This window comes from Anastrepha ludens, chromosome 4, assembly GCF_028408465.1.
Source record: "Anastrepha ludens isolate Willacy chromosome 4, idAnaLude1.1, whole genome shotgun sequence".
NCBI classification, from domain to species: Eukaryota; Metazoa; Arthropoda; class Insecta; order Diptera; family Tephritidae; genus Anastrepha; species Anastrepha ludens.
Window position 1 is genome coordinate 106,187,494 of NC_071500.1, and position 24,597 is coordinate 106,212,090.

Consider the following 24,597-nt stretch of genomic DNA (forward strand, 5'->3'; position numbering starts at 1 on the left):
CATATATAAATTCTTTTTTTCTAATTCACCATTTTAAAAATACATATTTATATAAATAATTATTTAAATTATCTAAATTTTTAAAAAAATTTCGGATATTTTCCAGAAGCATAGGTAAATAAAGCACGAAACGTGTTTTCTGATTGTAATGCCGAAAAATTCAACGCAATTTATCGTTCAGCTAAAATAATCCGGCTTAAAAAAATTGAAGGCGCAAAATTAAAAAGAAAAACATGCTTTGAAAAGGGTGACGGTAGGATTTCTTATGTTTTGTTTTTTGTTTATTTTGTATATATTTTTTGAATAATGAATATGGCAGGAAATACATAATTATTGTATGGGAAAAGTTAATATTTTAAAGATATTCGAAATTTTCACTCTACAATAATGATACATTTTGTTTTTTCTTAAGTATAAGCACAAAATAAATTTCTTTAAACGTATAATGCTGTATTTACATGGTACGAATTCTTGATTGAAACATATTATTGATGAATAATGAGCAAGTTGATGATGACATTGAGCAAAGGTTTACATATGTGTAATATATTTTATGATATGAAAGATATTATAAGAAGGTACTGTTGTGATACTATACAGCATATGAATTTATGGCTGGTTAAATTTTCGTAACTACGAAAAGGTTTTTTTTCTTTTTTTTTTGCGTATTTCTTTTATAGCATAATTTATGGTACACGAACTTATAAACTTATTCATACCATGTAAATCTCGCTAAGACCGTTGAATATTTTTTTGTATTAAAAATATATATATATTAATATAATTTTTTATGTTTATTTTTTCTATATATGAAAGTTAATTTTTTTTTTAATAATGTCTAGCACTAAAGTTCACTATACTTACTGCAACCAACTGGGGGTGAACTCCGATGCGAAATTATTGATGGCAAAAGAAATACTTGTCAAATTCTTAAACACAATTTTCTGTTTTATATAAATCCAAATAAGATTTAGTGAGCTGTTTTCCTTGTTGGCAATTGCGATTACAAAATTGCAGCTTCGACTCTATATGAAATTTATCTTTGCTCTCTCAATTTTCTCCTCCATCTACTTGTTTTTTGACTACACAAAAACTAAACCATAACTAATTTGTGATTTTGAATTGAACTATTTTCCGTATGCATATGACAACGAGGAAAAGCAGCTGATGCCTGCGTTGTCGCTGACTGCGGGCGTAAGTAAGCGCAAAAGTTCGGCGGTTATGTTCTACGTTTACATACAAACTCTCCGCTCGTGACTAATTACAACAGATTCAGACGCGGTGTTCCTCTGTTCTTCCAACTACTAAATAAATTTTGTGAATCTGATTAATTGAGTGAACGATTGTTATAATCTTCATAAAAAATCAAATATGAATATGCCCTTTTACTTAGCTATACATATGTATATGTGCGTATGTATTTCGTGCAGAAAGCAAATGAAAACCAAAAATCAATCTTGGTAGTGAAAACCAAAAAATTAATTCGCAAACATTAAACAAGAGCAATTGTATGTTATATAATTTCATGAAGTTATTTGATTTTGTGAGCTCTGGTCAATTTGAATACCTAAAATAGTTTTATTACAGTCAGTAGTAGTGCCAAATGTGTCAATCAAATAGTTGCCGAAAAGTGGTTGCGACTAAGGATCCATTGGACTATCTACGGAATAATGCAGTCAATGAAACTTATTACATATATATACAAGTATCTTATTCTTGTTACTTTTAGAGTTCTAGAGTAAAGGAAGGTTTTCCAAAAGCGTAATTTTTCAGCTCACGCTGAATACCTGAAAGTACACAATAACGGAAAAAAAATTGCGTTAAGCATAAAACAATTTAAGTTTTCTCTTCCACTTCAGCAAGCAATGAAAGTTTTGTGTTCCATTTTAGCGGAAAAGTTGTATCACAGTTTTTTTCTTAGTTTACCGAATATAAGCAAAGGCTGCGGCAAGCTGCTAGAAACTGATTTGTGTTTAAATATTTGCCAAAAATGTAAAACAAATATGTTTTGTTGTTGCGTGTGATGCCACTTGGAAATATATATAGTACAGTGCTACATATTCGTTTAAACGCATTGCATTTTTTTCGTTTACTTTAGAACTGTTTTAAGATTACAACAATAACAACAACAAATATTCTTCCAAACTATTCGTTTAGGTAACAGTAAACCATCGTTGCATTTGTTTCTTATCTATTGCTTTTTGTTGTAACATAACGGGTCTCTATTTAAAATTATGCTTAAAAATGCTACATATTCGTATAAACGCATAGTTTGTTAAAGACTGCAGTAGTGAAGTTAAAAGTGATTAACTTGTGAATATTGTTTGTAACTGAATATTTTGGTAAATTCTTACAATGTTTTTACACATTCATTCAAATTTCTTAGTTAAATTAAATTTTTTAACCTAATTTTTTCAGATTTTCTAAAATGCCTAAGGCAAAATACTTAAATGATGAGGAACGGGTATTGGTCAGTGTTTACCATGAGGAGGGCTATTCCAATCGTGAAATTGGACGAAAAATTGGAAGATCGGAAGGAGTTGTGCGTGCTTTCTTAAAGAAAGCAGGCAATTATGGAATAAAGAAAGCAACAAGAGGCAACACAAAATTGTCACAGCGTGACAAAAACAAAATAAAGTATGAGGCTACGAAAAATTTTTTGAATTGCACACAAATAATAAATAAATTGGGTCTTCCTGTAACGGCAAAACACACTTTACACATTTTACGAAGTGATGAAAATATAAAATGGAAAAAACCAAAGTCTAAGCCAATGTTAAAGGAACATCAAAAAAAGCTCGTTTGGAATTTGCCCGTAAACACATTCATTGGACTACGGAATGGATGAAAGTTGTGTTTTCGGACGAGAAGAAGTTCAATTTAGATGGCCCTGACTCACACTCATGTTATTGGTATGATCTACAAAAAAATAATGTACGCATGTCGAAGTGTGACTTTGGTGGTGGCAGTGTTGTGGTGTGGGCAGCATTTTCGTCAGCTGGCAAGGCTCAACTGTGCTTTGTGCCGTCAAAAATGAACTCAAAAACGTACACCGATATGTTAGAAGATGCCCTCATCACATTTTTAGATGAAAAAATGGACGAAGACAGCATTTTTCAGCAAGACAACGCTTCCATCCATGTGCCAAGAGAGTCTCGAAATTGGCTTAAGGAGCAATTCTTTAAGAAAGCACGCACAACTCCTTCCGATCTTCCAATTTTTCGTCCAATTTCACGATTGGAATAGCCCTCCTCATGGTAAACACTGACCAATACCCGTTCCTCATCATTTAAGTATTTTGCCTTAGGCATTTTAGAAAATCTGAAAAAATTAGGTTAAAAAATTTAATTTAACTAAGAAATTTGAATGAATGTGTAAAAACATTGTAAGAATTTACCAAAATATTCAGTTACAAACAATATTCACAAGTTAATCACTTTTAACTTCACTACTGCAGTCTTTAACAAACTATGCGTTTATACGAATATGTAGCATTTTTAAGCATAGTTTTAAATAGAGACCCGTTATGTTACAACAAAAAGCAATAGATAAGAAACAAATGCAACGATGGTTTACTGTTACCTAAACGAATAGTTTGGAAGAATATTTGTTGTTGTTATTGTTGTAATCTTAAAACAGTTCTAAAGTAAACGAAAAAAATGCAATGCGTTTAAACGAATATGTAGCACTGTATACATTGCATTGATGTTAAGCGTGAATGAAAAAAAATTATATTGTTTTGTGTATTCGTTTTATCGATATTTTATGTACGTGTCAATACATAAATATTTTTTTTTGTTTTTGAGTTACTATTATTATTGTATCTAATGCATATTATTATTTATTTGTAGTCGTGCGATATAAAATTTGAAAGAGAAAAAACAAAACAAGTCGAAAATATGTTATAGAGAAAAGTAAACCCGACCTCTTTATATGTACGTAGGTATGTATATAAAAAATATGTAACGTTAACGTAAAAATATACTTACCAACAAATTAATAAAATTTAATCTAATAATAATTCGTTTATAAATCTGTCTTTGAAAGTAATACTTTTGTATAAAGCGTCGCGTTTGAGTTAAGCAATAATTTAAAAGGTTAATTAAATAATAAAATATAGCAAAACATCTTAAAGCACTATCTACATTTACTATATGTATAATACTAATAAAGATTTCCTCATATACGAGTACATATATAATTATTCTAGCGAAAAAAAAAAACAAAAAAAAAAAGGTATAGCAAGGAATGAAGCGCGTGTGAAAAGCTTAAAGAAAATAAATGAAACAAATAACAGGAAATAAATTATATGATAAAAATGATTTGAAGCTAAGAATTGCATTTTATTAAGACTCACCTCAACTTCGATTAATGTTCCTTTCCAATATATGTATTAATATATGTACAAGTGCATACATATGTTTCTCCACGTACACATACACACTAAATAAATTTAAACATATGAATGTGTATCACTTTTCGATTCTTCTTCTGTACATAGCTAAACACAAACGCCCAAACGTATGCATACAAACAGACATTCGTCAGCGACACACATGCGACTGTGTGTTCGTTTGATGGAATGAAATATTGTTGTAACTAAATTCATCGTACTGTATTCTCTTCTATCTACCACTTACCATTATAACCGTATGTAAATATGAACATTTATTTAATATTATTAGTAATCAATAAACTTGAAAAATATTCACAATAAACAAATTTAAGAAACAGAAAATAAAAATAGTTTGACTAACAACTTAAAGAAGCTTTCAACGCGTTTATTCAAAAAAAAAAACCTATATATATATGTATAGTAGGTACATATGATGCATGCACATACATACATATGTGTGTATATGATTATATCGACTCATGTACATATGTATGTGGAAAAGTTGTGGTTATTCAATTTTTTTCGAAAATCAATAAAACTTAATTTTAATTGTGGCAGCAGCTGCAAATTAATAGATAATAATTTAACAAAACAATTAATAATAAACAAAGACTTGGGATTTTAATACTAAATTAATGCTCTGAATAAAATACAATAAAGTATTACAAATGTTTGCGCTTATTATTGGGTTTATATTACTACAGTTTTTGCCGCTGGCCAGAACCCAAAGCTGGTTGTTTGCTATTATTTTGAGAGCTTCATTCATCATCATCATTGTTTCCTTGAATCGTTAGTGGGGCATAGGGCACGAACAACACCTAGGCGCCATCTCGTCCGATTACTGGATAACGCTTTCAGCAACTTCTAGCTTAACTCGAGTTGATCCACAGATTTTTTCCAAGTTTCGCTTGGCCTGCAAGGAGCTCTTCCTTTCGCCTTCTTCGCTTTGTTACCGTCTTCCTTGCGTAAAGTGTGACCAATCCACTTCCATTTCTGTCTTCTAATCCAAATGTCTAGCGGCTTCATGTTTCCTTTTATTTTTGACCAGAAAATTTGGAATATAATCCTTATACAACGGTTAACAAAAACATGTAAGCCACTGGTTATAGCGGGGTGATTTGTCAGATAGAGCAGTACATCAGTACCGACAGCACATTCGAGTTGAAGAGCCTAATCTCAGGTTGTTGTTTCGCCATACAGAGTACAACATCCCGAATGTCTCTCTGGCTTTTTTCGATCCGAAAGCGTATGTCTGCATCCGTGCGCCCACCCGGACAACTTTGCTGCCGAAGTAAGTGAATTCCTCCACTAATTTAATAGAATTACCTGCAATCTCAGATGCAGGTAAGATTGTAGATAACCCATAGAGTATATAAAATAAAAAATAATTAATAATAATAATAATAATAATACGCGTACACTTCTGTTAGGTGTTTAGCCGATTGGTCGAGCTCCTCCTCCTATTTGTGACGCGCGTCTTGATGTTGTTCCACTAATGGAGGAACCTACAATTTTAAGCCGACTCCAAACGACAAATGTGTTCTTTTTTTTGTGAAGAGTTTTTTCATGGCAGAAATACACTCGGGGGTTTGGCTGCCGAGGGGCAACCGCTATTAGATAAAACTTTTTCTTCTTTTTGGTTTTTTACCGAGATTCAAACTCACTTCGAACCTGAATTCCGAATGGTAGTCACGCAGCATTCCAAACAGCAAAACTTTAAATGTGTTTTTCTCAAAACTATGTTATTTGAACTGGTGATCACTGTAACTTAAAAACCGCTTGGTAGATTTCCATAAAATTTATACTGCTTTTGAAAAACATAAAAAAGTCGTCAATTAGAAGGATTTTTTTTTTTTAAGTTTTTAGATTTAGATTTTTCTAAACAATAAATTGTCGGTTTTTTTTTCGAAAATCTGAAAAATATTTCCTGAGGCCGCCATAATGTTAATTTTGATCGGGCACAAGATTATATATTAATAAAACTAGTTTATCTTGTCCGATTGATTTTAGATGAAACTTCAAGGACTTGTGATGATCAACAAAAGGGACTTATGGAGAAACGGGCTCCACACAAACAGCGATAATTTTTACAATTGTTAATTTTTTTTTTGGAATTTAGCTAAAGTCAAGTCGAAACATGATGTATTAATGCTAAGTTTTAATTTTTGTAAAATAAAGCAATTAACTAGTAAACAAAAAATTATTGAAAATCATATTTTTTTCGGGCCTCTGACTACCCCTAACCCTTTATACAAAAAAATGGTCAAAGAAACTTTCTCTCTATTTATTAAATTGTGCCCTATTTAACTCGTTCGAGTATATGAACATTTGAATTGGGATCCCAGTCGGAAATTAAATTATCATGTTTTTTTACTTAAATTAGCCAGTGCGTGGATTACAAGTGACAATGGTCCTACTACATCTCGTGTCGTTCGTTCTCATCCAGCTGAAAGATTAGCCGGAGGAATAAAACATCAGTCAGTTAAAACATCATTGGTAAAAAAAGTGTAGGAAGATATTGTCGTGTTTGCTATGCGAAGAAAAGTTACATATTTTATGTGTTAGGCTTGCTAAGTGCCATTACATCGAGGTGAATGATTCAATAATTATCAAAAAAAGAAAATACTCCTAAATTTTGTTTTATCACTTTTATTTTTTATTGTATTTATTCTTATTGTTTTATTATTATAAATGAATTATTTCCTGAATTGGTATAACTCTTTTTCAATTAATTCTTTAAAAATATTGCCGGCTCCATTGCGAAGTTTAGCTGCGCAGACGTTTAAAGTGTTAATATAAACGCGAAGCAACACGTTGCTGTTCATCGGCTTCCAACTGGGTGCCATTGCAGTTGTCTACTCCTAACCAGATACGAAAAAACTCTAAACCTGTTAATGGCGGAATATCGACGCCACGCCGTGCAAGCCATCTCAGTTAACTGGACGATGATATACAACTTTAAAACACATCTGGAAGAGCTAGGCGGCCTCAATCAGGTGAGACAATGCTTGGCCGGATATAAATCCGAGTCTTTGCAGTGATGGAGAACCAACTATTCTGAGAATGTAGGGATCTTCCCCACATGCTTAATGCTGAAATTTTAATTTTATTATAAAAAGCCGTATTAAACACAAAACTTAGATTTTGGACATTTAATTGTAATATTGATAAAGTACATATATATGCTTATGTACATATAACAAAATATAAAAATGTTTAACAATAAAAGCCATCGTAAAGGAATAAAATGGTGCACAACACTTTGAATTTTATTTCCGCCATGCGTTGGCTTAGCTCATTTTGGTGTCATTACCCGCACCATATTCGGTAGCATTTCCGCCTGTAGAGGTCCAAATTCGATGCGCTCACCATCGACTGTAAGGATACCCTCATTGTCATATGGTTCTATGCGAAAAGCCGTCACTGGCACCATTTTTATATATTCATTGTTCATTACCGGCACGTGTGTGCCCGAACTCATACCCATCATGAAGTTCAATAGTTGCGAACGACTTATGCCACTGCGTATGATAACTACATAAATGGTGCCATCGTTGAATTTTGCTGGTGGCACAAAAAAACAATCACTTCCCAAATGCGTTTGATAAGCTGCATGTACCATTACGAATTCGCCTTCTTCCACTACCCACGATGACGGTACCGGTTCGTCAAGTGTAGGCGCACTGCCCGTTGGGCCACACAAATGAACACTCAAATTACTAAGCTGTAAACGGGATTCACCGTCGCTATCACCTTCCACACTATGATAAATACTCTCCGAAACGGAATGGTAAGTACTACGACACGAACCAGGTGAGAACCAACTGTCGCAACGCGAATTAACCGATTGATTCAAGGAATTTTGCAGCGAAATAACATCGTAATATTTACTAGCATCGATGCATTCGGTGGATTGAAAACAACCGTTGTTCAGTTTATCCAAACATGTATTACAACTTCTACTATGCTTCAATGGCAGTGGGTCTGCCAGCGATATTGTATCGCTTTCTATGTAAGGATTAATCTTTGGAAGATATGATACTTTGCCGCGATATGTACGTAAACTAATTAGGCGATGTAAGGTCCAAATTGTAAATCTTTGATAACCAAGCGATCGCAAACGTTCGCTTTCGATGTCAATATCTGAGATGAGGCCCCAACCAATGGAGAGGAAGGAGTAGAGTATCTGAAATATTAAAAAGAAAAGTTAATTTTTAACAACTACAAAGCAATTATATAAACAGGTACATATGTAAGAAATTACTTGATTGTGTTGTTGTATTCTCACGACATCCATGGCGATGGACTTCCCGCTCAGCACTGTTAACGTGGCGCCCAAAATTGGTTTTGGTTCGTAGGGCTCTCTAAAAGAAAAAATGTATGTATCCTGTTTGACTTTCGAAAATAAAATAAATGTGCATTTGTAAGTATTTGAAAGGTTGAATAAAATATCATATGCCGTTTGTACAACCACTGCGCAACTAATTTCGGTAACGCGCATTTGTAACAAAATGAAGATATCGATGCATATATCGACATATAATATATGTACGTACTATATAATATCCAGGCGGCCGCCGTAGCCGAATGGGTTGGTGCATGATTACCATTAAGAATTCACAGAGAGATCGTTGGTTCGAATCTCGGTGAAAGCAAAATTAATAAAAACATTTTTCTAATAGCGGTCGCCCCTCGGCAGGCAATGGCAAACCTCCGAGTGTATTTCTGCCATGAAAAAGCTCCTCATAAACATATCTGCCGTTCGGAGTCGGCTTGAAACTGTAGGTCCCTCCATTTGTGGAACAACATCAACACGCACACCACAAATAGGAGGAGGAGCTCGACCAAGCACCTAACAGAAGTGTACGCGCCAATTATTTTTATTTTAATATCCAAATATCATGTCTAGTGTATAAAAGACCTCTTCTTTTTGCCAAGAGTTTGAAAGTGGCGAATAGATGAAGCAACTGGTATATAGTATAAACATATATTGACAGCGTTGGAATAGAGCTGCATAAAATTACATTGGTTTTTTATCCATACTCGCTAGCTGCGAATCTTACTCGATAACTTTGTTGTTGCTTTCACAAGCAAATGTTTCGACAAGTTAGTCGAGCAGAGAGATAGCGAGCAGAGAAGTTGCGAATAGAAGAGCCCTAAAGTAATTATAGAGATGGAAACTGGTTAACAACAACAACCACCTACCGTATAACGGTAATAATAAATGCATTCAAGATTTGTTTTGCAAAATTTTTAGAAATATTTGTACTCAAAAACTACAACAACATCAAAGTCCTTTTGGTGTCTATGTTGTATTAAAAAGATTAATTTAATTTTCGCTTACTCACCCACACACATACGCCACCGAGCGCGCCAATCCATTTCCCGACCCACATGGCACTATACCCAAAGGTATATTTCGTGCATCCATCCAATCGGCACGCATTAATAAACCATTTAGAATCTCAAAGAACAGGCCATCGCCGCCCACCGCTACAATACCACTATAGTTGTCCAAAATTTTCACGCGCACAAACTCTCGTGCATAATTGGCATGTTTTGTCACATGCAAATCGTACTGTTGTTCTGCTTCATTTAACACTGGCACAACTTGACGATTGAAAATTTCACGCGCCTTACCCGCACCCGATTTTGGGTTCAACAAGACCAAAATGCGTCGTTCTTCCGTTCCATTATTACCTAAACTTCGACCCTTAAATGCTCTCACAGTATGATACCAACGTTCCGCCTCACGCATATTATCGCCAAAAGTGTCAAAGGAACGAAAACGCAGTTTTAATACAGTGCGTTCACGACGTATTATATTGCGAAGTTGTTTTTTATTTAGAATATACGCAAAGACATAGAGATAAGCGCTTGCATCGCCATGTTCATATGACACAGAAGTGGACTTCTTTTTTGTCTCGTCCCCGCTATCACTACGATTGCCGTCCGCCTGCATCGCGTAGCTGCATAGCATGGAGCAAGCGCGCCGATCCTTCTTCACAACAATGCAGCGACTGCCAATAATGTCATCCAAACCGATGAGCTGCTCTCTTGAACTACCATTAGTCGATTCACGTTGCAGTGTAAATCCCTGTCCATTCAATTTGACACGACACACCTGACCCTTCTTGTCGCTCGTATAGAATATGTCAGTCAACTCTTCAACATCCATGTTGATGTAGATGTTTCAGAAAGATGCAGCAAGGTAACACCTAATGCAGAAAACGAAAGTATATAAATTATATAAAATACATTAAATATCAAACGTACAAAATTTACAAGGCAAAGCTTAAAAAGTGGTATAACAATATTAGTCGGAAGAGACTAGTAGAGAACTGAACGATTTCTTTAAACATTTTCGTACCTATTTGCATGCAAATGCAACTCCTTTGTTGAGTTGCAAGTATATTTGTATGAATTTTGACATTCCAGCCATGCAGCGTACCATTTTCATTAACAACTTGTATCTGTGTATAAAATGCATAGTAGTTGTATTATTTTCGGATAATCGATTTATGCAACTCTAAAATAAAAATACATAATTTCCAAAATATTTTATGAAAATTCATTCGATGTCCTTTAAAATAATCTGTGACTGAAAGCATGGTATATATGTAGCTAAATAATATGGCAGAACAACTTGAATACACTTTTACATGCTTAACAATTTCATCTATTGACATATTCCTGCAAGTTTGCTCACCAACAGCATATAATTCTTATTTTTCTAAAATTGAATTGTTGTGCAGCATCGTTGTTACTTTCATTTTAGATTGGAAGAGATTATTCACTAGCTTTGCATATCCACAGCGGAAGTGTCGGTGACAAAACGCAATCCAAAACGGAAATCGTTAAAAAAATAGAGTATATTTGATATTTATTTCACAAGCATCCCTTTATGGTTCACAGCGTTTAATTTTTATATTTGTGTTATTTGCTAATCACCATTTTTCTATTGAACCTGCCTAATTTATTTTTATTAATTTAGAATAGAATCGCAGCTGGACCAGTAGAATCAGTTGATATACAATCCGTGTATGTATGTATGAAAGTTCTCTGTTCGTTTTCTCTAAAAAAATTGAAGAGAAAGGAAATTACCCAAAATTGCCTATCAATTTCGCTTTTGTCTCATCGTGCCTTTGTCAAAATCTGCGCTGCCATATTGACCGAATTAATTACAGTATGCCTTAAGGCATGTATGCATTGCACCTTAAACTCTATTTGACTTAATTTATATATAGCACTTAATGAAAATTTCGAAGGCCGTTGTGGTGTACTGGATACTTAATTGCATATACTAGGGAGAATTGCGTTTCTTTAAGTACGAAATAGATTGCAAAATAAACTTGCATCGGTTAGCTACAAAAGGCGAACAATAGAATGAGTATCTTAGGTAGAACCGAGTTTTAAGGTTATTTAATTTACTCATAGTTAATTATTATGCTGACTGCAATTTTTTTCAATCTGGCAATGACATATCATCTCGTGGTTGTTCTTTTTGACAATTGCAAACCTCCAGGCAGCTGTATGCTCTGTCGATTTGCTTATATATTTTTTCAAAATTATTGTTGATCTCGGCGCAAAATGCTGGAATTTGTGGAAGTGAACTGCAATTTCTCCATTAGCCATAGAAACGTCGAACGCGTGGGCTTGGCATTCCTCAATTCAAATAGATATAATGCCACTACTGATGAGACGACGGAAAGCAACGATGAAGCGTCTGAAAAGTTACCTGAAGAATTCGCGGTGGATGTGGACTACCTGAAATCACTTGATCCCAAAGAATGGAAAGATCATGATCACTATGCAATACTTGGTTTAGGAAAATTAAGGTAATGAGAACAGTTGTTCAATGATTTGCACTATATAGCTTAAAATCGGTTACAGGTTTATAGCCACAGATGACGATATACGGCGTGCTTACAGGCGCATGGTTTTGATGCATCACCCCGACAAGCGAAAAGCGAAAGGTGAAGAAGTAAACACCGATGAGGACTATTTTACTTGCATTACTAAAGCTTACGAAATACTCGGTATGTTTAAAAGAAAATATTTAATATCGCATTGTGTATAATAATACCCATTCATGTGGTTTAACTAAAAGGCACGCCGAAGACGAGACGCGGCTATGACTCTGTTGATCCCGAATTTGATGATTCATTCCCATCTCAAGCGGAGATCGATAACAATTTTTATGGATGCTTTAACAAATGTTTTGACTTAAATGCACGCTGGAGCGAAAGGAAAAATGTGCCAAAATTTGGTGATGAAAATTCGAAACGCGAAGAGGTGGAAGAGTTCTATAGTTTTTGGTATGAGTTCAAGTCTTGGCGTGAATTTAGTTATCTGGACGAAGAGGACAAAGAAAAGGGGCAAGATCGAGATGAAAGACGTTGGATTGAGAAGGAAAATAAAGCACTCCGTATTAAGAGGAAGAAAGAAGAAATGATGCGTATCCGTGCTTTGGTTGATTTAGCTTACAATAATGACAAACGCATACAAAAGTTTAAAAATGAGGAAAAGGAAAGAAAATTGGCGGCAAAGCGAGCGAAAATGGACGCTGCTCAGGCACAAAAAGCTGAACAGGAACGAGCCTTACGAGAGGCTCAGTTAGCAAAGGAACGTGCAGAGAAAGCAGAACAAAAACGCATTGAACAAATACGCATCGAGAAAGAGCAAATGAAGAAGGCACTCAAGAAAGAGCGAAAAATTTTGCGCGATAAATTAAAGGAGTCTAAGTACTATGGGAATAATGATAAAGAAACCCTTAAAAATATGGAAGGCTTGGAAAAGATCTGTGAGGCATTAAATTTAAATGAATTGCAAGAGCTTAATAAAGATATTGAAAAGAAGGGACAAAATGCATTCTTCTCCACATTGAAAATGGTTGAAAAGAAAATTGCTTCTGAATTGGAGGAGATCAATCAGACACAACAAAAAAAGACTACAAAGAACGATAAAGATGTAAAGAAGAATGATGTGTGGAACAATGAGAATATGCAATTGCTTATCAAGTCTGTCAATTTATTCCCAGCTGGTACGTCACAGCGTTGGGATGTTATTGCTGCTTTCATTAATCAGCACTCCACTTCTGGTATGCCAGTCAGCGCACGCGATGTGCTCAATAAAGCCAAAGCAATGCAAAATAGTGACTTCTCGAAAAGTTCACTTAAAGCACAGGCTAACGATACTGCTTTCGAAAATTTCAACAAATCCAAAAAGGAAGTGCAGACTTGCAATGATATTACTGTTAATCAACCAGTTACGAATAATGTAAACCATGCTGATGGCGATGCAAGTACAAATGGTAATAAAGAGCAGAGTGATAACGATACAAAAGCTGTTACTAAGCCAACTCCAAACAAGCCAACGGCTACGCCTAAAACGTGGACAAAGGAAGAGCAAGCGTTGTTGGAACAAGCTATCAAAACTTATCCAATCTCAACTCCCGATCGCTGGGATAGAATAGCGGAATGCATACCGAATAGGACCAAGAAAGATTGCTTGCGTCGTGTCAAAGAACTTGTAGAGCTGGTGAATTCGAAAAAAGAGGCGCAACAATCGGTAAAATGATTAAATAATACACACAAGAATGATTATTTATTTGTCCCTTTAAAGGATTTTATGTAATATAATTCAAATAAACACACGTTAAATCATATAGAGAGAAATAGTATTGTGATTAATGGCGCATTATACTTGTACTTTAATGGTGACAATCAAGCACTAGTTAGTTGTGAAGTGTTAATGTCGCTAACAATAAAATAAAACAGCTTACTGACAGCCGATACATTTAGTGGTTAACTTATTGAACTAATTCATTAGCGAAAACGTATATTTCTCATACGTAAGTATTTGTTAGGGTTTGATTGAAATAAGTAATTGGAGAAGTTCCGAAACATTAAGGGGTTATACGCAGTTATGAAGCAAATAAAAGACGGGTTGTCAAGGATTTATCCTGAAGAAACTTCAGAATATTTTAATTTGAAAATTTTTGGCGGTTATAAAAGCATCCTTCAAGAACGTAACAAAATTTTTTATTTATGAAAATGTTGATTATAGAGCGCGCTGCAGGCGATTTCTGGAACCTCCTTTAAAAAAAGACGATTTACGGTGTACATCGTAACTCAGGATTGGATTATCTGAAATCGAAAAAATTTTGTTAATATATTAGATTATCTAGTAATTAATCGTTCGGCTAATCAAAATAGTGAATTTTCACAAAATGGCAGCTTTTAAAAGAAATGATTTCGATTTTTACGTTAAAATTTGGCCGTAAATTGATTATAAAATGGAAAATAAGTATCAGATTTACAAAAGGAACGATTAATTACTAGAAAATGTATCTTTAAAGATTGAGTTAAAACGGTTGACCAATCAAACAAGCCGTTTTCGAGATATCGTGTACACCGACTTGAAAAATGCCGTTTTGAAAAAAACACGTTTAAAGTTTCAATACCTACCTTAAAACGTGCCTATTTAGGTATAACTGCGAAAGTATTGCTTAGATCTACTTCACATTTCGTGCGTATACTTTTGAATATATGTGCATTACAAAAATGCAATAAAAAAAAATCGATTTTTTTGAAAGTCATAACTGCGTATAACCCCTTAAATGAAAAGTACACTTTTCCGCGATAAAATAATACCAAAGAAGAAGGCTTATATCTAAGATGAATTTTTTCTGTAAAAAAAGATATTTTCATTAGAGTCTCAAATTACATTAAAAACAATTTCAATCATTGCTATCTATTGGCAATGCACAAATGAAGTTTTATGTGCAATACAAAATATGTGTTTCAAAACAATTTATATTTGTTGTGCATTTACACGGCCCCCACTGAGTTTCAAATCAAATGCCTCGGGATTAGCTAAAGGATCTAACTCTGCAAAAAGATCCATCCAATTAGTAGACTTCGTTGTTTTAGCTAGAGTTTCAGAGGTGGTCTTTTCTGTTGTATTCATATTTTGAGCTGGTGAATTCATGGTATTTGGTTTGACGTTATTATTATTATTCCCGATCTGACCAAGTGGCCATAGGCCAGACCAAATACTTTGGTTCGTAGCTGTATTGCTTTGGTCAATTGGCTCGGATGGTATTATAAGTTCATCATCAACATTTGGCGTCAATTCAATCAGAGTGTTATCATTCGCTGCAACAGTCTCCAATATATCAGTTTTCACATCTTTATTTTCGCTTTGTTTATGCTTTTCATCGCTATATTCACTCTGTAATAAAAAAATAATAATTGATTTTAATATGAAAATAATAAAGCATCTTAAATGGACTTGGCACTTTCCACATGCCAAAAACTAAATTGCTGCAATGTTCAATATAATAATTAGTGCTATTCATATTTTATAGATTTATTTCCATGAAAGTCCGTTTCTCAAAAGTCCCTTGTGGGGATCATTACAAGTCCTTGGAGAATCATCTAAAATCAATCGGACAAGAGAAATTAGTTTTATTATTAGATAATCTTGTGCCTGATCGAGTCTTTTTTTCAAAATTAACAATATGGCGGTCTCAGGAAATATTTTTCAGATTTTGAGGAAAAAACCGACAATTGTTTGAAAAAAATCGAAATTTTTGAAAAAAAAAAATTCTTCGATCGATATATACATTAACGATCTCTGGATAGATTGTGTAGAATTCGAATAGGTGGAATTATATAACGATGATGTAATTGCAAATTTAATCAATATTTTATATTGAGTATAGAAGAAAAAATCCATTTGCCGTTCGGAGTCCGCTTAAAACTGTAGGTCTCTCCATTTGTGAAACAACAGCAATACGCACGCCGCAAATAGGAGGAGGAGCTTGGCCAAACATCTAACAGAGGTGTACGCACCAATTATGTATGTATAGAAAAAACGAATAAGTCAATTGAGAATTTGCAATATGTAAATCACATTGAAGACATCAAAAGCGTATTTAAATTTAAAGAGATTATATTAGAAGAACTACATAGTATGTTTTGTTTTTTATAATTTAAATGTTGTTCAGCAGGACTGTAGATCCACTGAGCGCCAGGGTTGTTCAAGTTTGGTATTGAAAAATACCTACTTCCACTATGTAAACGTAGTAGTTTTCTGGTGTAGGTAGGTAGGTAGGTAAGATGGCAAGAGTACCCCAGGTACGCTACAAGTAGCACTTACGTGCCGTTTTGATACCATGAAGTGGGTCACTACCTGTGAAAGGATTAAGAGAGGAGATAAGACCGTCTACAGCCATCCAGTGCTGTTGATGTAGCGGAGGAGAGAAAAGGGATCTAGGCTGGAGAATTTCATCAAATCATCTCCAAAGGGGACGCAGAGGAATCTCAAGCGCCTAGCCGCCAAAGCCGGACATCTGCAGAGAAAGTGTTCCACAGTCTCTTTCTCTGTAGGATCCCCACAGCTTCTGCAATGGGGGTTGTACGGAATTCCAGGCTTCTCCGCGTGAGTGCCGATCACCTAGTGGCCAGTGATCACCGCAATGAGTTTGGAAATTGAATGGCGGGGGGTTCCCATCACCTTAAGCGTTCTGTTTATATCGTATTGAGGCCATAGTGCTTTTGAAATGGCACACGATAAGACAGACCTCCATCCGTCTTGCGCTTTTCTTAGAAAGAAGTTGTGTAGTTTCCCTTTAACGAGGCCAAGGGGATACCGATGTCTGAGAAGAGGGCCGCCCCCTTCCTGGCAAGCTCATCGGCAATTTCATTTCCCTCTATATTCCTGTGCCCAGGAACCCAGATGACGGTAATGTTTCCTGCCCGTTCGAGGCGTTTAAGTTCCTCCTTACAGGAGTTCACGAGAAGAGAGCTGCAATACGGCGACGACAGTGATATGATTGCAGCTTGGCTATCGGAAAAAATATTAATGTCTCCCTCCCAACAGCGATCCCGAAGCATTTTGCATGCCCGCAGGATCGCGAAGACCTCTGCTTGAAAGACGCTGCTTGTCTCCGGCAGTTTATAGGAGACCGAAATGCTGGCTGATTTGGAGTAGACCCCCGCTCCCACTCCAGACTCCATTTTGGATCCGTCAGTGAAAACAGAGGCATCTATATCCGCAACAACTCTCCCCTCTTTCCAATCTTGCCTGCTCGGAAAGATAGCCCTAGCACAACCCTCAAAGCACAGTTTGCGGATGGAGAGGTCGGTGCGAAAATCAGAGAAGGAAGGGGAGATCTGCTTCAAGATGCTGCTATGCCCTACAGGGAGTTGTCTCCAAAGGCCAAACTCCTTCAGTCTAATAGCACTCTGAGCAGCAATGGATTTAACCTGCAGATCCACAGGAATTAAGTGGAGAATAACGTTGAGCGCAGCGGTGGGACATGTTCTACAAGCACCAGTGATGCCCACACATGCAGTTCTCTGCACTCTCTCTAATTTAGTGAAGTTCTAGCCCTTCTGAAGAGCTAACCACCAAACTAGGTAGCCGTATGTCAAAATTGGCAGAACCACTAAGTTGTACATCTAAAGTACGACACGTGACTTGAGGCCCCATTTTTTGCCGAACATAGATTTACAGGCGTAGAAGGCTATATTAGCCTTCTTAACTCGATTTTCTATGTGCAGCTTCCAGTGGAGCTTGGGGTCAAGTATTATACCAAGATACTTGACTTCCGATGAAAGTGTAAGACACTGGTTGTTAAGTCTAGGAATCTTAAAAGGTGGAGGCTTGTATTTTCTGGTGAATAGCATCAACTCCGTTTTGTCAGAGTTGACTCTGAGACCGCTACTGGCGGCTCATCTGCTGAGTGTAGCCAGTGCACCTTCCAAAATTTCAGCCATTACTGATGGGAAGGGACCTGAGACCATCAGGACCAAGTCATCGGCATATTTCTGGTGTATATTAAGATCAAAAACTAGGACTTACATTCAAAAAGGAAAATTGGCTTCATTTAAAACCAAATAAAATTGGCAAGTGCATTATTTTTGAAAATAGAATCAAGATCTGAACAGTTCTGAAAAAAGTGTGCTGGTTTCTTATCTGCTCAAAAATACGGCAGTTAAAAATATGGTGAATATACGAGTTAATTTCGCTATAGGAACAGAGATCGGTATCGCTAGCATTTATTTTACAAAAATAGACAACATCATAAGTCTTTCCAGTTAAAATCCTATTATTTCTTTTGATGACTTTAACTTTAAATTTACGTTTGTAAAACCATGGGTTTGCTGGCAGAACCCCATTTAGTCTTAACAAATAGACTAGGGTACAAATTAGATAATTCCAAAAAGCCAGAATACCATTCTCTAAATATAATATTGCGAAAACTTTGCAGTGCCTCTTCAACAGTTAACTTTACACTCATAATGGTTCACTCACAATGCTTTTTTGTAGCTAAATCATTAATTAAAACCGACACCGACATGGCCAGGCGTTCAAACTACGTACACACTGAGAAATCTTTAAACCAATTAAAGATAGGGTCACCACAGTTGTTTGAGACTTATTTTTTTAATAGACTGCCAGCCGTTAATCGTCTGTAAAAATACAAATCCATTCATATCCACAATCATTGGCGATATCAAGGACTTTGATTAGTGTCCACATTTTACCAAAAGTGGAGGACATGTGCATTTCAAACTTAAAAAATATAATATAACTAAAACCAGATTTCTTAGGAACAAGCAATGGTATTAGAGCATAACTGGGGCAAAATGCTTTAAATAGTAATGGTAAGCATATTAATTCGAGAGGTCTCTTTCCAAATTCACTGAAAGAGTCAATGTAATACCGATTCAGAAAATAAATAGAATACAAATAGCTGAAGAATTAAGACACATTAATATATAAAAACTATTGAAAATATTATTGAAAGCGTAGGGAAATCAGAACTTACAGAATATTTGAAAGTTAATGCATTTTTTCTCGAAATTCCAATCAAGGTTTTTATATCTATATATATAAAAATTAAGCCGAAAAAAAGTGTGCATTTGTCCGGGGTAATCGTCCCCTTAGTATAACAATAGCCTATGTGCTCATAGGCTATTATTTTTTTATTGAATTTTTGGAATCTCCATCGTCGATTTCATATGTGGTCAAAATTTGGTCAAATTCTAGTTCCACAAAGTGGGTCAAAACGTCAGTCAAAAATAATAAATATTTACAGACATAACGAGATTTGAGTGAGAGCTACTTTCGACAAAAAGTTTGAAATTCATTTTCTCAAAACATCAAAAAATTTATAGGCTATTTTAATACTAAGGGGACGTAATCTCAGCAACGCGTGTAAGGAAAACAATGAAAGTTGCACACATTGTTGGTGTTGCTTTGGCAAAGGCTTCTGTGAAGTTTGGTTGAAATCCGATAACGCGTGTGTGTGCGGTGCGTCGGTTAAGTGAGTGTGTTTTTGCTATTTGCCGCACGTGTGTGTGTCTGGGCCAATTATTATGAAATTTGGTATATATTGTATATATATTTTTCCACGGTGAAGGTTAGTATTAATATGTTTATTGATTCCACTCGCCGCCAGGTGGCGGGATAAAGAAAGGAGATGGAGCTGGAGATGGAAGAGGAAAAGGAATAGCTACAGGAAGAGGAAGAGGAAGAGAAAGAGGAAGAGAAAGAGAAAGAGGAAGAGGAAGAGAAAGAGGAAAAGAAAGAGGAAGACCACTTATTATTAAAAATTAAAAAAATGCTAAACAAATTTTAAAATGTTACATATACGCTTATTATATAAACGTTCATCTGAAGTCAGTTATAGTGAAAAATTCATTGTATCATTGCCGGCGTGATTGCTGATCGTTTCCTTAATTTTTTGCAGAAAGGTTATGCTAATATGAGATATTACCTATATCATTCATATATTTACGAATTACCTGTGTACTCACAAATATACGGTTGAAGCAAATATATGTCAGTTTTTTTACTTCGCCTGGAAAAGTTTATATAAATTTAAGAAGAGTAATTAGAACTTTTTTTATATCAGACTTCACGCAAGAAAGTCATTTGCACCTGAACACATAGCTTAAAGCGGGGGGGAATAGAACAGTTCTCTTCTTCTTCTCCGCTTTTTCGCACACGTAATTGGATGGGATGAGTGCACGATGGCACATAAAAAGTCACTGGAAGCGCTTGATAGGACATTACAAGATTTACGTAGTAAAAATGAAATGTTTGGTCGTGCCTTAGTGCTGCTGGCAGGTGATTTTAGACAAACACTGCCTGTTATTCCTCGAGCAACTGTAGCAGATGAATTGGCTGCATGTTTGAAATCATCATATTTGTGAAGACATGTTCAAACACTCAAACTAACTACAATTGTACCTGCTCTTATGCAAAATTATCCATCAGCTGCTGAATTTTCACAGCAATTATTGGATATTGGAAATGGCAAAGTTCCTGTCGATAATTTAACTGGCTTAATAACTTTACAACCAAACTTTTGTCAAATAAGTCAAACGAAAGAACAGTTAATTCAAAGTATTTTCCCAAATTTGCCTCAAAACTACAAAAATCATGATTGGCTTAGTGAACGAGCCATCATGGCTGACAAAAATAAAGATGTGAATGAAATGAATGCGGCTATTTTGGCTAACATACCAAGTCCAGAACAAACATATCGATCCGTTGACACTGTTACAAATCAAGATGATATTGTAAATTATCCCACTGAATTTTTAAATTCCTTTGATTTACCTGGATTACCGCCACACATGCGTAACTTGAAAATAGGAGCACCGATTATTATGTTGAGAAACATAAATCAACCACGACTATGTAATGGCACTCGATTAACAGTTAAAAGATTGATGAATAACGTCATTGAAGCAACAATTTTGAATGGAAAATACTCTGGTGTAGGCGTTTTAATACCGCGAGTACCAATGATACCATCGGAAATGCCGTTTGAATTCAAACGTCTTCAATTTCCTGTTCGCCTTGCATTCGCGATTACTATTAATAAGTCACAAGGTCAAACTTTATCAATTTGTGGTATTGATTTAGAATACCCATGTTTTTCTCATGGCCAACTTTATGTTTCATGCTCAAGAGTTGGTAAGCCATCGGTATTGTTCATTTATTCAACAACGCATGGAAAAACGAAGAATATTGTATACCAAAGAGCATTACAATAAAAAAAGTAATAAAGTAAATCACATCAAACGTTTTTTAATTGCTGCTACTATTTAAAACTTCTTTCATTACTATTCATGAGCGAGAATTTTTATAAAATACACACAGTATTTTTCGGCTTAATTTAATTAATTAATCTAGATTTTTTTAAAGACGACCAGCGGAACGGGCGGGTTTTCGCTAGTATACATATATAATTGGTGCGTACACCCTCTTTGGGTGTTTGGCTAAGTTCCTCCTCCTATTGGTGGTGTGCGTCTTGATGTTGTTCCACAAATGTGGGACCTACAGTTTCAAGCCGACTCCGAACAGCAGATATTTTTTATGAGAAGCTTTATCAGGGTTTACTTTACTTTATTTACATTGGGCCTATTCGATTCGCCAAGCGCTGGCAAGTGGCGAATAAATGAAGCAACTGGAATAAATAAAGAGCAACTGGTATAAATAAAGTGCTGCCAAAAATTACATTTATTTGGAAGCACTTAATGAGTATTAGTAAGGCCGTGTGCATACGGCTTGAAACTGTAGGTCCCTCTATTTGTGGAACCACATCAAAACTCAAGGAGTAAGAGAAATAATGCAATGTAATGTAGAGTAATGTAAATACTAATAAATAGTAATAATAAGTGTGTTTACCTCAAAGAACAGCGACTGATCTTTATCCAACGCCACAATGTCGTCGATTTTTTCATCATCGGCAAGACCTTCATTTTGAGTTAGCTCCTTGAGCACACAAAAATCATATTTAGGTTTTTGCAGCAAAGACTTGGAAATTGTTTCAAATGTACTTGATGTTTTCTGTGCGAACTCCTTCAATTCGCTCATATATGAAACCAATGCGTGTGAATACATATTGCACCTGGCCGCAGCTAACAAATCAATCTGGCCAACAAATTTTATCTAATAAATATATTTGTGAGCAAATAAAAAGAAAACAACTACCCACTTTCTGTATTGAATCCATTGAAAGGCTATCGAAATTATGCTTGGCTGCACGCACATGCGTTTGTGCTGTACGAAATTTGTCCAACCCTTTTCCCGTATCCGGATCTAACTCCGTGCTGGCCGACTTCATCCAAGAAAGCGCAGCACGATATTCAGTGCGTTCTTTTTCCATTGTCTGCAACGTGGCCTAAAAAATTAGCAATAAAATATTTCCCATAAACATCCACTACATATATTGAATTATATTTTCACAACAAAAATACCTGTGTATCGCGTACCGCTCTGCTGCGAAAAACCTCAACTTCGTGATGCAGTCGTAGCAATGGTACACGCACACACATACGCTGTTGCCCACTGTACGAAACAGCCTTTCCCGTATTTGTAATACTTTGACCAGTAGTCTTGCTCCGTTTTCCTACTTCTTTGAGAAAACGTCCGAACACACATTCCTCCTGCGACAAAATGCACAATCTTTCCTGCAGCTGGTCAATGATTTTTCCCAATTCAAAGCTGGTATTTGCTATTGACTTGAACACCTCGATTTTTGCATCGAGATCTGCATCCGAGGATATAATGTATTCATCTTCCTTGGTGCCAAGTTTACGTTGCACGGTTTTTTTCGTTATCCAAAATTGATGATGCAGCATAGCAGTTTATCTTCTTGGAAAAATATATTCACTTTAGCCGTCTATGTGAAATTATACTGGTGCTCTGTCATTAAACGGAATTATTAGCACGGCGCCTGCGCGTAAATAAATTAAAGTCAAAATTTGGAGTGATACCATATTTTAAGCACTATTCGAGTGCATTAATATTCACGACTTTTCTTTTTCTTTGTTTTGAATATTTTTTTTTTTTTTTGTTTCGTTACATTATATAAGCAATTATTATATTTTATTTAACTGACGGAAATGAATTTCGAAGTTGTTGGCTTTCATTCAGATGACTGCGCCTCAAAAGTATGCAACAAATATGGATTTCCGGTTAAAAGCGTTAGACTTGCCGTATTATGAAAGAACAATTTTTTCAAATTTCCTTTTTCAAAGCAACATTAAAATATATACATTTTTAATTACCTTTCAAAATGCCTTCAGCAATTAGTCTATTCAATTGCCTAGAAAAGGCAAAATTTGTGCAGTGCCAGTATACTTAGTGAGAATTCACTGCACTTAGCCTTGTTTTTAGCAATTCACCCTATCTGTAGTTCATTCGACTTCTCAGTATCTACAGTTATTTGCTGAGGCCTCATGAAAAAATAACAAATAAAAAATTTTAGGGTAAATATAATTAATAAAAGGAAATAACAATTATATATATATATATAATGGCGCTTACACCCTTTTTGGGTGTTTGTTTTAAAATAAGTGCAAGTTTTAAGCGGCAAGTAAAATAGCTTGAATTTTTAATATTTTTAATATCAAAACAAAATTATTTTACTTGTACCTCATTTGTGGAAAAAGTGTGATTACTTAAAGCGATTTAGACAAAAAGCCAAAGATTTAGATAAAAACGATGTTACACATATTCGGCACTGCCTTAAAATTCTTTCACATTTCAACAAAATAAAATATCCAATTTCCATTATTAGCATTAACATTATTTTTGCCTCATCACAAAAAGAGACATTATCCTAATATTGCACTGAGTGCGAAACGTGAGTTAGATCAAAAAAAAGTAGTCAACGTTAGTATGCTATAATAATGACTTTTTTTTGAAAATTGGTTTTAATCCTTTTCATCACCGCACGAAATGCGCGATGTACTCAAAATACCATAATAACCATAATCCATAATACCCTGCGTCGGGTAAAGTCTTGAGTGTTTGTTTTTAAAAATAATGTTACAGGATTACCAAAATTATTTATTCTCCTCAAACTTTTTATTTATTCCGTTCTTGGTGATATAAGAGAGTTTTTTGTTTGCGGATTATTCAGTCGAATGATGCAAAAGGGAACTCTTCGGACTATTTCGTGATCACACCCTAGCGGTCTTGGAAATGGACGGCTAACATTCTGAAGCTGCACTGCGGCTTTTTGTCAATTTGTTTCACTATTGACCTTTCAATCCTTGGCGGGAGCTTGTTTGGCATGCCACTGGAGTGTTTTCACTCTGACCAATTTTCAATTTCCGCGCAATTTGTAATGTTGTACGCTATAATTATATTAATGGAAAACAATT

At 35.3% G+C, this 24,597-nt stretch overlaps 3 protein-coding genes across 6 annotated transcripts; 1 reads left to right on the top strand and 2 right to left on the bottom strand.

The window, feature by feature from the left end:
* Positions 1 to 7,125: 7,125 nt before the first annotated feature.
* LOC128860459 (sphingosine kinase 1) lies at positions 7,126 to 11,453 on the bottom strand. Of its 4 annotated transcripts, none has more exons than XM_054098006.1 (5): positions 11,106 to 11,453; positions 10,767 to 10,869; positions 9,745 to 10,614; positions 8,661 to 8,760; positions 7,127 to 8,582 (listed from the first exon to the last, which is right to left on the bottom strand). In XM_054098006.1, exons 3-5 carry the CDS (start codon positions 10,572 to 10,574, stop codon positions 7,692 to 7,694), a joined length of 1,821 nt encoding a protein of 606 aa, XP_053953981.1. In that variant the 5' UTR covers positions 10,575 to 10,614; positions 10,767 to 10,869; positions 11,106 to 11,453; the 3' UTR covers positions 7,127 to 7,691. The 4 variants fall into 4 exon arrangements, with proteins under 4 accessions (XP_053953983.1, XP_053953984.1, XP_053953981.1 ...); XM_054098007.1 differs by having other exon boundaries at positions 10,767 to 10,925; XM_054098008.1 differs by lacking the exon at positions 10,767 to 10,869 and having other exon boundaries at positions 7,126 to 8,582.
* Positions 11,454 to 11,885: 432 nt separating this feature from the next.
* LOC128860461 (dnaJ homolog subfamily C member 2) lies at positions 11,886 to 14,192 on the top strand. The gene is made up of 3 exons (XM_054098011.1): positions 11,886 to 12,234; positions 12,290 to 12,435; positions 12,507 to 14,192. Exons 1-3 carry the CDS (start codon positions 11,987 to 11,989, stop codon positions 13,973 to 13,975), a joined length of 1,863 nt encoding a protein of 620 aa, XP_053953986.1. The 5' UTR covers positions 11,886 to 11,986; the 3' UTR covers positions 13,976 to 14,192.
* A 50-nt stretch (positions 14,193 to 14,242) lies between these two features.
* LOC128860463 (islet cell autoantigen 1) lies at positions 14,243 to 23,414 on the bottom strand. Its single transcript, XM_054098012.1, has 4 exons — positions 22,684 to 23,414; positions 22,422 to 22,607; positions 22,112 to 22,357; positions 14,243 to 15,631 (listed from the first exon to the last, which is right to left on the bottom strand). The coding sequence occupies exons 1-4, from the start codon at positions 23,065 to 23,067 to the stop codon at positions 15,212 to 15,214; spliced, it is 1,236 nt and encodes a 411-aa protein (XP_053953987.1). The 5' UTR covers positions 23,068 to 23,414; the 3' UTR covers positions 14,243 to 15,211.
* Positions 23,415 to 24,597: the final 1,183 nt, after the last annotated feature.